Source organism: Acipenser ruthenus, chromosome 4 (genome assembly GCF_902713425.1).
Source record: "Acipenser ruthenus chromosome 4, fAciRut3.2 maternal haplotype, whole genome shotgun sequence".
In the NCBI taxonomy this organism is placed as follows: domain Eukaryota; kingdom Metazoa; phylum Chordata; class Actinopteri; order Acipenseriformes; family Acipenseridae; genus Acipenser; species Acipenser ruthenus.
Window position 1 is genome coordinate 21622864 of NC_081192.1, and position 14909 is coordinate 21637772.

The 14909-nt window shown below is 36.6% G+C and overlaps 1 protein-coding gene across 3 annotated transcripts in view; it reads left to right on the forward strand.

The window, feature by feature from the left end:
- LOC117399314 (peroxidasin homolog) overlaps nt 1-14909 on the forward strand; it is a 105275-nt gene that overhangs the window by 46187 nt on the left and 44179 nt on the right. The window contains exons 2-8 of one of the 3 annotated variants that reach the window (XM_033998407.3): nt 2810-2881; nt 5970-6041; nt 6469-6540; nt 10887-10958; nt 12441-12512; nt 12823-12992; nt 14598-14715. In XM_033998407.3, coding sequence (XP_033854298.2) covers nt 2810-2881; nt 5970-6041; nt 6469-6540; nt 10887-10958; nt 12441-12512; nt 12823-12992; nt 14598-14715 — 648 coding nt within the window. Of the gene's footprint in view, nt 1-2809; nt 2882-5969; nt 6042-6468; nt 6541-8532; nt 8615-10886; nt 10959-12440; nt 12513-12822; nt 12993-14597; nt 14716-14909 lie in introns of those variants that run through there. The other 2 variants (XM_059022184.1, XM_033998408.3) reach the window with 2 other exon arrangements.

The window sequence follows — 14909 nt, forward strand, 5'->3', positions numbered from 1 at the left end:
GGGAGAATGTGGAACTGCATAGGTTGACTGGTGAGACCTGTGGACAGTGGAAAAGAGAAGGATCAGCTTCCTAATCAGGTCCACATATGATGTTCTTCCAGTACTACATAGCTTGAATGTGTGGGTAAGGGAGAACCCTGTTCTTGGTGTTCCTCACCGGCTACCCTAAAGCACATTCTTGCAGGATTTAAGGTGGCTCTGATGCAGAGTCGCTTCACTTGGCGTCACGATCAGGTGCAGCAATGCTTGGCATTAGCACTGGAAGAACGGCGTAATAAGATTAAGAGCTTGCAGCCAATATCAGCAATAGCTGGCACAGGGAGAACAACATTCCTCCATCCAGGAGAGCAACCAACAGGAAAGGTTATTAGAAGTATGATTTGCCTGGGACAATTGGAGGCTGCTTGAGATTGGAGAATTCAGGCAGATGTTGGTCAGTGCCTTATTTTCCCACCCGAGGCCTGACATTGTCCTGTGGTCTCAGCACGCTTTGTTCTCCTGGTGGCGCTAACAGCGCCACAGGAGGATTCCGTGGATGAGGCATACAAGAGGAAGAAACTCCATTATGCTTAGTTAGCCGCTGAGGTGGAACAGCGGGGTGGAGAGTCTGGGTTTAGCCAGTAGAGGTTATCAGGGATTAGTCGCGCACTCCATGACCCGGCTTCTCGGAGAGAAGTAGCAACTGGCTGTGGTCGAGGAGGAAAGAAGCCGATTGGAGACCTCAAAAGACAGGTGAAGGAGGAAGTTAACATAAATAAAAAGGAATGGATAGCTAAGGTTAGTAAACTGGGCTGGGTTGGGTGGGGGGTGGAGGCAACTGGTGCTAGGACGTTAGCCTTCCTGATGTGTTGTGGGCTAGTCGATGAAACACTAAAGGTGTGAGGTGCCTATCTGATGACCCCTGCGAAGTGCCCCACTCAGCTGATTTCAGACAGTTGCCATGACGCAAATAGGCTGATCCCTGAAGCCAGCATTACACTTCAGCCATCATCACTGGGCCAATAGGAAATTATTATTATTATTATTTGTTTATTTAGCAGATGCCTTTATCCAAGGCGACTTACAGAGACTAGGGTGTGTGAACTATGCATCAGCTGCAGAGTCACTTACAACTACGTCTCACCCGAAAGACAGAGCACAAAGAGGTTAAGTGACTTGCTCAGGGTCACACAGTGAGTGAGCTGGGATTTGAACCACTGAACCACACAGCCTCCGAAGAGACCGCTATCCACTAAAATACGTTATAAAATTGTAACTGGATATGTGACTCATATAAATAAACCGAGTTTGCTTGAAAACGGCATTGTGAACACAAGCAGACTTGGTCATGAAAAAAATGTAAAAGGACCAAAAAAAAATAACTGTAGTTCACAAGTAAATCCACTGTAAATCCACATTACCTGATTGAGGAAAAACACTGAAGGCTCAAATATTACAGTAAAGCTACGTCTTGGTTGGTCCCCACCATTACCATCTTATTTTGTCTTGTTGAAAGCTGAGTCCAATATTAGCATGAAGTAAATAACAGCTACTCTTAGGTATCGATATACTTTTTGTTATTATTATTATTTTACTGTGAACTACTTTGAGTTACATAAAAGGAAATATGTTGTCCGCATAGAAACTTGCAATTATATCGGTATTTATTATGCAGTTGATGTTGATTTTAAAGCCCATATTTACGGAGGTAAGGCAATCAAAAAAAAAAGTTATCATTATTACTTTAGTATTTACTGTATATTTTAGGAAATTTAGTTTTTGTTAGAGATTTCTTCGACCAGTAGTTTAAAATCATTGTTATTTTTAGTATTGTAGATTGCATAGTTGTGGGTAAACAGTAATCTTACATGGCCTCAAGGAAGTTAGAATAGGGGATCTGGCATTTACAGAATGGAAGTGAGACTAGACATTTTCAATACTGGGGAATAAGAATTTTACCAAAAATGTCTACATGCATTGGCAGAATGTACTTGGGGCACACGCCCACTCACTTTTTCAATGACATTGCAGCGGTACTAAAATCTTTATTTCTCAATAATGTGTTTGTATAATCACTAGTCAGTATAGTAGTCTCCACTAGGACCCAGCAGAAATGCCTTTTTAATGATCATCAGTTTACCCGCGCAGCGTACCATATGGAAGAAAAAAAAAAAACACATTTAAAACAGTAATTGATTCAGTTGCACATAAAAAACACTGCGTTTGGGAATTCAGTTTAACTTTTTACATGCTGACATTTCGGTAGTTTCTGGTACCTTCCCCCCCCCGCCCGATCTGACCAAGAGACACATTAAACGCGCCCCGAACTGCAGACCATGTGCTTTTTAGCAACGCTGACTAAGTGCATGATTGGCTTCAGCGCTTCCTGCTGTTTTGTCTAATGGATTTTGTTCCCTTGTTCCACCTGGTGGCAGGACTAATGAAGTGCAGCTGATTTAATTTAGTCAGAAAAAAAAGGATTGCAAAGCTACAACATTATTGTGTTCTCGCACCGCGACATTATCACTTTAGATAGCTGGCTCTGGACCGCGACAGTATCGCTTTAAATAGCTGGCTGTTGTTACCACTGTATTCTAGTGCTTTGTTAAAAAAAATGGGGTTTAGGCTAGCATCCATGCAATGTACGTAATTCTCATCAAATTTGGATTATCTCCTTTGAGGGCATCTGTTACTTCTTAATTAAAAAAAGACACTGCATCAACATCCATAAAATTAAGTTAACAATACAACTTTTGTTGCAATGCTGTGAACTGTTTGAAATGAACGTTAAAATATGTTAAATAAAACCTTGTGTTTGCATTTTTTGCAGAGACCTCCGATTCAACAGAATAAGAGAAATAACACCTGGAGCATTTAAAAAATTGAAGAACCTGAACACCTTGTGAGTATCAATAATTTCAAATATAATACAGTACTGGGGCTTTGTATTGGTAGCCTGCATTTAGCAATAGTATGATATTGGTGAGATCGTAAATTAGTTCAGAGCAACATTCACAACATTTTACATGCCATAAACTAATCGAGTTTTCCTTTATTAGAACCCACATAATCAAATCAGGAAATCCAAATGCTGCATTTACAAATGGCAAATTCATTTCCAAACCTCATTTTTATTGTTGTCTATGTGAACATTCACATGATCAGATGTGTAGTTTTTCTGTGTTTTGGAAGTACATTTAAGGGGAACTTGTATGTATTTTCAAACCTGATGCCACTTCATGATACCCTTGACTTTACCTGATTGGAGTATTTTCTGAGTCACTCATTTTTAAGTTATTTTTAAGAGGAGGTGGCTGGTTAGGCATAGATCGACCAACAGTAACGTAGGTAGGAACACCAGGTTATTAGATAACTAAATTAAGGCTTATGGAGTAAAATAGAAAAAGGCATAGGTGATGAAAATGCTGTTCAGTCAAGTTTAATAGGATGCTAGTTAATTGATTCTTACTTGGCTGCAAAAGAGGAAACACAAGTGCTTATCCCTACAATTAACAGTTGAATATCAAAATATTGTAGAATACAACCTTTTCTATGAAAATAAAGTGTGACCCAGTTCCCTGCTACTGACTATCCTGCTGTATTCCTGTGGTATAACTGCCCTCTACATGGTTTCTCAGTCAGACCCGGTTGCAACTGTGTACAGATGGTAATAATCAGAAGAGAGCTTTCCACAAAAATGACAAAATTTAGCTCACAGGGACTCTTAGTGTTTGAAAGTACATGCAAGTGTAGACTATTACAGTGCTGCCTTCATGGAAAAGGCTGAATACAAATGAAACATTAGTCATCTGCTAACTGTGTTCCTGGGATACTACAGTGCTTGTCTATCTCAAAATGTTATGTATAAATAGACTTGCTACTGTTCGATTTTTTTGCTAAATCGACGACTAATATCGACGTTTATTTTAGAAAGAATTTACCGTTTTTTTTCGATCTTTTTCCATTGAAGCAGAGAATTGGTGAAATCGACCGCTATGCTTTAAAAAAATAACACTGACTTTTTATGCCATTGAGAAACGTCTTATTTAGTGAAACCCCTTAATCATATTCAACATGCAACAAAACCATAGTTACCAACATTCTAATTGAAATAACGTTTGGTCACAGCAGAGCTATAACTTGTATAGATATAGATTATTCACAAATTTAAAAATGGTCTCAAATAAACCGTAGAAAACGCAGCATATAAAAGTGTATTACACAGACCTTTATAGCATACATTTATGAGTAAATATAATATGCACATAACAACACATTAGAGTTGAACAGAACTAACTTGCACTTATTATTCAGAGTCTAATCCACCATCTCCTGCTTCAGCACAGCTGGACTCAGAGTCACTGGAAGGTAAGGCAGACAGGCCCGCTTCGTCCTGCCGTGGAGACTTCAGCCATCGGTCAGGGTATTCTGCACAATTCTCATTAAGTGTTTTCCTCTTGCGCTCCATTTTCAAATCAAACTAGTAACTGTCACCGTATAAAGCAAAAGCCTACCTACACCTTAACCTGCTAATTACAAAGTAGGCACTTTGAATGACAAGCGCTGTAGCTGGCAAATGAAAGTGCACAGTCGGTGTAGGTCATGATGACTGACACAGTCATTTAAGCGAATGAGAGCATTGTAGCACAGCTTCAGTCAACGAGATCTGTCAGAACAGGGTGAAATGACAGTGACAGCGAAACTACAGTACTAACGGACCACTGAGGTTGACAGCGACCCCTAGCCATTCAGAGCGGAAAGGAGGCGAGACAGATAGTAAGTGTAAAAATTACACAAACTAGAGATTATTTCTAAATGATTCTTTTTAGAAAGAAAATAAAAAATAGTAAGTGGTTTACCGACATTTATCCTATATAAATGTATTTCAGTCGAACCCATATTTTTGGGGAATTCGACGTTTAACAAGCTTTACCGATTTAATATCCAAGTAGCAAACCTAAATATAAACACACATGGCTAACTAATGCCACTGTTTAATAAAACGAACCCAGCAAGCCTAAATATAAACACACATGGCTAACTAATGCCACTGTTTAATAAAACGAACCCAGCTTATTTTTTTTTAAACCTTGGTTGATATCCCTTATTCTGTTATTACTTCTTAGTTAATTTCTGTGAGCATACATATTTATGAACAAACCAGTTATTTGAACACGTTGAATGAATCTTTTTGTAGCGGTACTGTGGTGGAATTAGCTTTCATTTTCAAAACAGCTCGGTTGTGGTTATAACCTTATAATTTATAAGGTCATACAATTCAGGATTCAATTATATTGTGGGATACATTACTTTTTTCTGAAATCATAAAGAGGCCTATTCATACATATGCAATACTCAGAATGTGACTAACTATAGGTCTCTTAGGACATATTCTCAAAACATCTAAAACAGCGGTAGGCAATGAAATTTGACGGCAGGCAGCTGCAGAGCTAGTTAATCTGTACTTTGGAATCGATATTGCAAAACACTTAATTTTCTGCTTACTCGCAAATGAAGACCATACGGGGAATCCCCCATGGCAGCACCCTTGCGATAATATTAAAATGATGTTCCACTCGCTCAGCCCTGATACAGCCCTGCCAAGGAGGGGCTACCATTTGCATTTTAGAGGATCTAAAACAATACTTACGTATATGCTTGAGAACACAGTTCCCTGTTAGTTGCTAGGTTTTTTAAAGCTACAACTCACATATGTCTGAAGTGTTTTGTTGCTGCAGTGAAACATAGTCATTTCTAATTCTGTGCTTTGTCTCCACTCGTCAAGAGTATTATATATATATATATATATATTGGTGCACCTTGCATTGCTTTTCTAGTGTAGTCTTTACAGAGAAAGGACCATATTAGAAAACATCATCAAGCTATGTATGTTACCAAGTAGTTACTGTTTACTTTGTATATAGATATAGTATAGGAGTCTGCTGGTGACGCATACATCATTTACGTTGTTTGTATTCATTTGCTTACAGGTTACTGAACAATAACCACATTAAGAGGGTTCCTAGAAAAGCATTTGATGACCTGGACAATCTGAAATACCTGTAAGTTTAATGTTAATATCATCAGATGTTTGAAACAAAAGGAGGAGCCATAAGTAACTTTTTTGTGCAGAGTCCAGAAAAATGTACTATGCTGTATTGACCTCCCTTGTATTCAAACAGCTCCTCAATTCAAAACCTTGAATTAAGAACCATCACATGCACACTGCTGCACACATTCAGAATGGTGATGGGATTTCAGTGTTTTTATAAGAGACTTAGGTCACTTTGTACTGTATTTTTGGAATTTGTCTGTTAACAATAATTTAATAGAAATAATATATATTTTTTGTTGACCAGTTGTGCATCATAACATTGAGTTGAAAATGCAGTTTTTACTGTAAATGGCAGCAACTCCAAACATATTCAACAAAAAATACACTTGAAAATAAAAGCAGATCTATGATAACCATGTTGTTTTGTATTGCAGCTACCTATACAAGAATGAAATCCATGCAATAGATAAGCAGGCATTTAAAGGTTTGGTGTCCCTGGAGCAGCTGTAAGTAACTATCAGTTTCTTGCTATATCAGCATCTCTACTTCCCAGTTGCATTGCTTTTTAATGTAACACTTCATTGTACCAAGTAAAAGTACTATTTATGGTACTAACTTCATATTTGTAGGATTATATAAACACTTCTTGGTAAATGTGTTGGTCACCATGACATTGACCTCTGACCTAATATAGCTGCTTGTGGCAGGGCTGAGGCCCTGCACATGGGAATGAAAATGTTTTTTGTATTTAGTTTATTTTCATTTATGTTTTTTTAACCACTACGTGTGGTTTGGTGGGCAGGAGCTAGGGCTCCACCCACTTTATGTCGCGCCAAAATGTCTACCCTATTTAAACTCTGGAATAGACTCTTATTCTCTGTGTTGCTTTTTCGTTTGCATATCGTCACGTATATCTGAAGACCCTTACTTTTAATTTCCATTTTCTTGCCTATGCTCTGCCATGCTCTATGCTTTATTACACCTTGTTGTGCTTTTACTATGGGAAATTTTTATCCCCTTATTTCGTTTCCCCTACTTTTCATTTCCACTTGATCAGTTTAGTTGTAAAATGGCTACTCACCCGCTCCACTTTTTTTTTCTCTTCGGAAGCTGATGGTGACTGCATTTTTCCTCTAGCTGGACATCATTCAACTTAAAAAAATTAAATAAAATTCAGCAAAAGGTTCCTGGGGAGTCTGTCTGCACTGTTGCTTCTCCCCCATCCGACCCTGCTGCTGACCCTTCTCCCTTGCCTCCGCTGAACCTGCCGCCTTGGCCCCGCTGACCCCACTGCGCTCACTCACACCGTCCCAGCCATTTGAGCTCCAGAATTGTTTATTCCTACAGGCAACTTCATACAGCAATATTCTCTCCCTCCTCCTTCAGCAGCAGTCTCCTTCTGTAGCAGCAGCAAGTTCCCAACTGAAGCCGTTAAGCAAGCTATGTGCTCGCTGTCGCAAATCAATTAGTTTCCAGCTTAATTCTCTAGGCGTCTCCCCTTTCCCAAGAATAACATCCCCCAGTCATAAATCAAGAACTTACAAACGTTGGTAAACTTCATAATTGTTTCCACTTTGGGGAGTTCAATTTAACAGTCTGCTACACCTTGTTACACTTTTTAAGCTTTTACCGTGAGGAACTTTTATAAGGGTTAGTTTGCCATGGTTCGTTTTTAATATGCTTTACCAAACCTCCCCCGCTTCAATCGCTCTCCTCAGGTTAGACATAATATTATCAAAGCAGCCAAAGTTAACTTCAACCAGTACTTATTCAGTAAACAAACACTGTAATTTTTCTTCATACATGCAGCTATTTGCCCATTCCCATTCCATATGTCTGCATTTCTCTGAATGACAATATACTGGAACGTATCCACTCACTCATTCAATCCTTCCAGATCAACTGAACCATTTCAAAACGAGAACTTCTTCGCTCCTGGGGCATTTCATTTTTTTTCCATTTGCATAATCGTCTCATCACTCTATAGACTAGAGTAAAAAAATCCAGCCCATCAGAATATTGCTAGTATGCCAAGACTGGAGACCATCTCTCCGCCAGGACCACCAGAGGTTTCCGGGGGTCCTCTTTTGGGGTCCTCTCTGCCAAGAGGAAATTAAACTCTGTTTTATCTGTTTTCTTCACTAATCCTCCTTCTTTGCATTGGTGGTGCAGTTATGTGAAGCCGGGAGTCCTCTTTTGGTTGCATGAAGCTCACTTCCTAACCTCGAAGGATGCCCGTGCCGGCCTTGTCCTCCAACAGGAAGGTTCCAGAGTGCCAGAGGGGACCATTGGCCAAATCTGTCCTTACACTCTTCTGTTTTCCTGTTCTCTATCACTCTAGGTTCCCCTTGGGGAAAGTAACGGTTGATTCCCAGGCCGATCGGTCTCACCTCCGTGAGCCAAGGGGAAACCCTGTGCTCTACTATCTGCTTTCATCTCTGCCATTCTCCCTCTCTGTATACTGTTTCTTTGCATGTTTATTTCATTCTCTCTTTCAGCGTTCCTGTCTCCCCACATGGCTCAGCCTCAGAAGTCTGGCCGCACTGACCTCCCTAAATGTAGCCGACCCTTGTATACCAGGTAGACGTCTAGACCTCTTGATCTATCCACTATCCTTCTCTTCATTTACCCTTGGGGGAAGTAACGCTTGCTTCCCAACCTTGGAGGCCGATCGGTTTGGTCTCACCTCCGCGATGGCGGAACTCCACTAGCCAAGTGGAAATCCTGTCCTCTTTCAAAAGTCAGAAGCACATCATTCCTATTTCAATTCCCAGTTGTTACACCACGCAGCCCTTGCTCCTGTTCCGTGAATTGTAAATATATTTTTTTGTCAGTCATAACAATCTATTTATGCATTTCCATTTTACTTCATGTTTACAAACCATTCTATCTGATGTGATATAGTAGATTATGCTAATAAGGATGCTTTGTTTTTATTCACAAAAGCTTCCATTTCTAGTTTCTTATAACTTTGTCATTGCATTGTATTTTAATTGGCTTTGTTACCATTTCATTTAGTAAATTACTTTAAAATGTCGTGTTCATAATTTGACAGTTACTCTAAAACATTTTCCCCATTGCTTGGGGATTGGATGCATCGTTGAATGTGATAATACTAAGGGTTGATTAATTTGGTTAAATGTGGTCCAAGTTGGCTGAATTAGACTGAAAAACACATTTCTTCCGATGCTAATTGTTTTTGACAAACTTCATTATGTAACAAAAGTAGTAATAATGTAATAGTAATACAATAGCAATAATGGTATAAGCTACTAAAAACAATAACTTTTAATGGTAATGAATCTTTTGAGCATTGTATCTTGGACACATATTAACATGGATGTGAAAACAGCAAACCCCTATTTGAAGCCACTTAAATTTATTAAGATCTTAATTTTTTCTCCTTCAGATGTAGATAACCTTAATTAAAAAAAGTAACTGGGGTTTCAATATTACTGTAAATAACAGAATAACTGAATGGTTAAACACAGGTGTGGCTTTTGAAGAGACTGTGAAGAACATGCTTCCTTAAAAAAATGTAAGGTGTTCAAGCATGCTTCTTGTTAACATTTGCTTATTTTCAAAAAAACCTTACTTGCTGTGTAATGTCATTTTTAATTTTAATTTTATTTTTTATATGCCATGGAAATGGTATTATAATATATTTGCTCTCGAATTAAATGTTAATTATGGCACCACTATCCTGATAGCAGCTTTTGAAAAAAATACCAAATAACATTAGTTTTTGTTGGTTTTTGTTGTTCCCTTTGTTGTTATTATGCCTTTCCTATTCTTCCTAGTATTACAAATCAATAAAGTGTTGAGGGAAAACACGTGGTAACTATGTGGCACTAGATAATGCTAATACTGCATACAAAAAATAAATAAATTAATAAACATAAGTTATCTTTTCAGTTGATCTAAATGGTGGAAGATCTAAACCGGTGCCCATTAAATCATTTACATCTAAAACAGTATTTCTGTTTTAAAAGTAAAATTCAAATTCTGGATTTTGGCCTGTTTTTTTAATATTTAACAATCGCAGTACATGGAACCAACACTGTTTAAATCAATCGAGTATAGACAGTTGTTGTCTGTTTAGTTTTTATGGATTTTTTTTTAAAAAGCCGCTACAAGAATATCACTGCCACAATTAAAATGCAATCCCACAGCTAGAAAACTTTGGGCACTGTTTCTCATTTAAGAATATAATGTTTAACTCATACAGCAATCTGGCAACTTAAAGATCTCACAACAAGATGCTAGATCTCAACATCTTCCTGGAGAACAGCAAACCACTATTTGAAACCAATATGAATTGACATTAGATTAGTACAGAATTATTGAAGATTGATATTGATAATTTATTATTGAAGATTGATATTGATAATTTATTATTGAAGATTGATATTGAATTCAACAGTAAATCGTTTGAGCAATGGATAGCATACATGGTAATTTAAATTAAATTCTGTAAAACATTAATTTATATATATATATATATATATATATATATATATATATATATATATATATATATAGTGCTTTAATAGTGCCAACATGTTTAATAGAACATTTAGAAAAACAAAGTCCTGATTTCTACTAGTATTATTTGTTTTTCATAATATATCCTTAGATCATTTACAACTGAAACTTTTTATGTTAAGGTACATCTTACACTGGGTTTTACATTTTGGGATAAAATTCCACAATTCAAATCAGTGTCCAAAGTTTCAAGCATTTATGGCAGCTCTCAGTTTCACTGCTGCTTCGAGTTGGTTTTCCCTTGTGGAACCACTTTGATCTAAGTCTTGATGTTTTACTAATACTAACTTCAATATTCTTTCAACAGATACATTCACTTCAACCACATAGAAACACTAGATCCAGAAACATTTAGTGACCTTCACAAACTAGAAAGATTGTAAGTGATGCATGGACTGACATTGTGTTTGTTGTGTGTCTGTCTTTGTACCATCTTTCTAAACTGATGCCTTTTGCTTTGTACAAACAATAAGGTCCATTGCTAACATATCTGAAAAGACTGATCTTTTAACTTGTGGCTTTGTTGTGAATCTCAAGCCCACTTTTCTTAATTGATTAGTAATCGTATTCACTAATTGGAAACACAGGATCTCGGAATAACCAAATGCTATTAGTTGTGGAAGATGAATATATTTTTTGTATTCAATGCAACAGTGTGAAAACTTTTTTTTCTTTTTTTTTTTTTAAACTGGCTCTCATTTTCTAATCTTGCATTCAATCAAATCCAATTACAGATTGAACGGGCAGATCAATTTTAAATTCTGAAGCCTTGCAAAGATTATTTGATTATCCTATCCACATTTGTGAAACAATAATGGTTCTACATGTAATTTAATATAGTGTACTGAACATTCTGAAATTGCAGCCAATGGATTTATAACATTGTACAATAATTACAATTTTGATTCAATACATTTTACTTTACATGTCAATATAAACAACATATGTATTTAAAAAGGTTATTCTGATGAATGCAGTTTAACAATTTCTGGTTTAGGAGAAGTTATTTCAAATTATTAAAATCATTTCTAAAATGCAGTAGTTTGATTAGCCTAATCTGAAAATGTTACTAGTAGTATAATTTTACATTTTTCCGTGAGAGAAACAATGCTGTTGAGGAATTCTAGATGTTAAGAAAACTTTTTGCAGCAAAGATAAGATGGATAAAATTGGATATCATTAAAAAGCTATCAACAGGTTGTTGGAAATACTATATTCTACATGTAAAATATCTGAATGAACTGAAAAATGTATACAAGACTTAACTTATTTTTAGCTAATGCCCATTTTCTATGTCATTGGCACAAAAATGCAAGATTTGCTCACAGTATTACTGGCCCCATGGTATTCCTGTTGACTGGTGACTTTTGAAAATGAAAGCACCGCTGTGGCTCGTATAGCTCTCAGAATTCAACCTCTTAGTACATCTGGTTCACCAGAGTGTAACCTTTTAAGCTGTCTCCCTGCAAAACTACTCCCTGTGTTGATGTAAGAAATGCCATCTTTGTTTATGTAGTATTTCTTTCTGATACATTTCTTATATCCAATAGAGGAAACCCAGAACCACTCAGTGTGATTTCAAACATCATAAAAATGTTGGTGAAAGAAAAAATTATTAAAAGTATATTTTAAGCTACTTACTGTGTTCTTTACCATGATGTATTTTGTGAGACATGTATAATTGCAAAAGAAAACCTTGATCATAAGAAATGTACCCTCTGTTGACTCCCCTGTTGTTGTTGTTTTCAAACAGTTTGGAAATTGGTTAAGTTTGTTCACACTGATTCAGTTCATGCAGACTCATCAGATGCCTTGTTGATAGGCATGATCATATCTAACATATTTTGTATTTATTTATCAGATTTCTTCATAATAATAAACTGTCTAGGATCCCAGCAGGAACCTTTGATAATTTGGAATCAATACAAAGACTGTAAGTTTGTATTCAACTGTGTGGGATTTTGATAATGTTCTTCACATATCACTGTAATAAGTACTGTTTAATAGGTTGCATGTTTTTTTTTTTTTTTTTTTTTTGTAGATGCTTTTCATTGAGTACGTCAGTGAATTTTAGGAATGTGTAAAATCCGGATGTGCCTTTTTTTTCTTATAAATCAAAATACGTAACATGTAAATTAAGTAAATTAGATTTAAAGTAGTTTTAAAGCCTATCAAATCACACATCATTTTCTAAAAGCCGCAGTTGTAATTTTAAAGTTTTTTTTTTTTTTACACGAGTGCAGTCGTTTGGATTCTAATGGCCTAGTGTGTGACTGTGAATTAATGTGGTTGGCTGAACTGATGAAAGAATATGCAAAGAATGGCAACACTCAAGCAGCAGCCACCTGTGAACATCCCAGGAGGTTACAGGGCAGGTCTGTTGCCACAGTAACAACAGAAGAGTTCAACTGCGGTGAGTAAAGCGTGCTGTGGGCCACGTTCTTCATCCTTTTGGTGTTATATTGCACATATTTTGTTTTTCATGGCTGCATAGGGAACTTCAGAGGGCAATGACAAAAGCTAAGTAGGCACTGACTCCCTCAAGAATTTAGTACAGTAGTACATTTTAAAGATATGTATTTAGGGTAGGCCTTTTAGTCCACCTCCACTGATTCCTTCTGATCTCCCTTCAGATGTATACTTTCCATTTTTATTTGTACAGATGAAGCCTTCTGTTTTATTTGATTCCTTTATTTTTACTATGTTTCTTAACACAACAAGGTACAAGGTAAACGGACATGCCACTGTGCAAAGAGCACACCCTGTTGTATAGTTGCCATATATGTTCGAATCAGCAGTAACCTGATCTGTCACCTGAATCAGGTATGTGTAAGATATAAATATAGAGTAAGAATTGTAATTCTTGATATGATATGTAAACTTGAAGTATCTTGAACCAAATCTGCGGTTGCCTTCCTCTGTAGTTACATTGCCCGAGCAACTTTTTAGCAGTTCCTCTTTTGTAAGCTTATATGGCCTTCTATGACTTTACAACATCACCTGGAGAATTATAAGAAACAGGGTCCTTTAAAGTAAAATAAATCTCATTAGCACCTGTCAGTTTGAGCCCTACTCTCAGATTATAACCAACTACAGTACTCTAGGGCTTTTATATAATAACTGTTTTCTGGCATTGCAGCCTGCCAACTTCATAATATTCATGTTTGGACAAGTTTCTTGACCTCCATTGCTCTAGAAATATGAACATCAATAATTAACAAATAACATTACTGTAGCGATAGAGATGAGACAATGGCCATGTGTACAACAGAAAATGGGGATGGTTATGCTGTTGTCATACTGTTGTCGTACTATAACATTTTCGATTTACCTGTATTTTTAGGAAGATTTACAACAAACTTGTCTGTTTGTGCAGTTGGGTGTCAATGTATTTTAATTGAGGTGGAGCTATGCTAAAGTGGTGAAGTTTAATGAAAGTTAAAATGTAAAATACATTTGGAACATTTGGGTATAGTAAAATGAATATAATAACCTACTGTTAACCATATAGCAAAGCAAAACAGCACAGCACAGTCTCTTAAAACAAACATCTTAGGTAGCCTATAATTGAGTATAATTCAGTTCAGTTTTAGCTAAACAGATTTAGCGCCAAATCTTAATATAGAATGAAAAATCTATGTGCAAGGTAACAGTATTTGTTTTAATAAGGTTACCCCAGGAAATCAAGAGGCAGTGAAACGTCATTACATCAGATCATTTCACTTTTATATCAGCATTTGATTTTGCTGGTATCATTGCAAAATGGAATATGCATGCCACATGTATAGTATTGGGCATTTGGAGCTTCCAAAGGTTTGCTGCAGTAATACCATGGTAAATGCATTGTGAAGTGTGTAAAACAGTGAAAACATGTTGATAAAGCTTTGCCAAGCTAGGTAAGAGAGTATGGTAAAACAAATGATAGAGCATAACAGCATATGGAAATAATGTGTCAGTGTATCACTAAATCATACTAATCTATGGTACAATATTTGTGTTGCTGCTGTCTTTTCCACAGAAAGGCCCCGCATTACCTCAGAGCCCCAGAATACAGATGTATCACCGGGAAATACTGTCCGCTTTACATGCAGAGCTGAGGGGAATCCTAAACCTGAGATAATCTGGCTTCACAACAAGTAAGTGCAGTGTTTTAACCAGAGACACCTCTAAAATTTCAGTAAAAAAAAAGGTATGTGTTACATTTTAGAGTCATCCCAACCCATTTCACTGAATAGGAAGCTGAAGAAAATATAACCTTGTATTGATGTATACAACCTCAAAAAATTACAAAAATAATTTAATGGAAAAAAATAAGTTTCAAATGTAATTA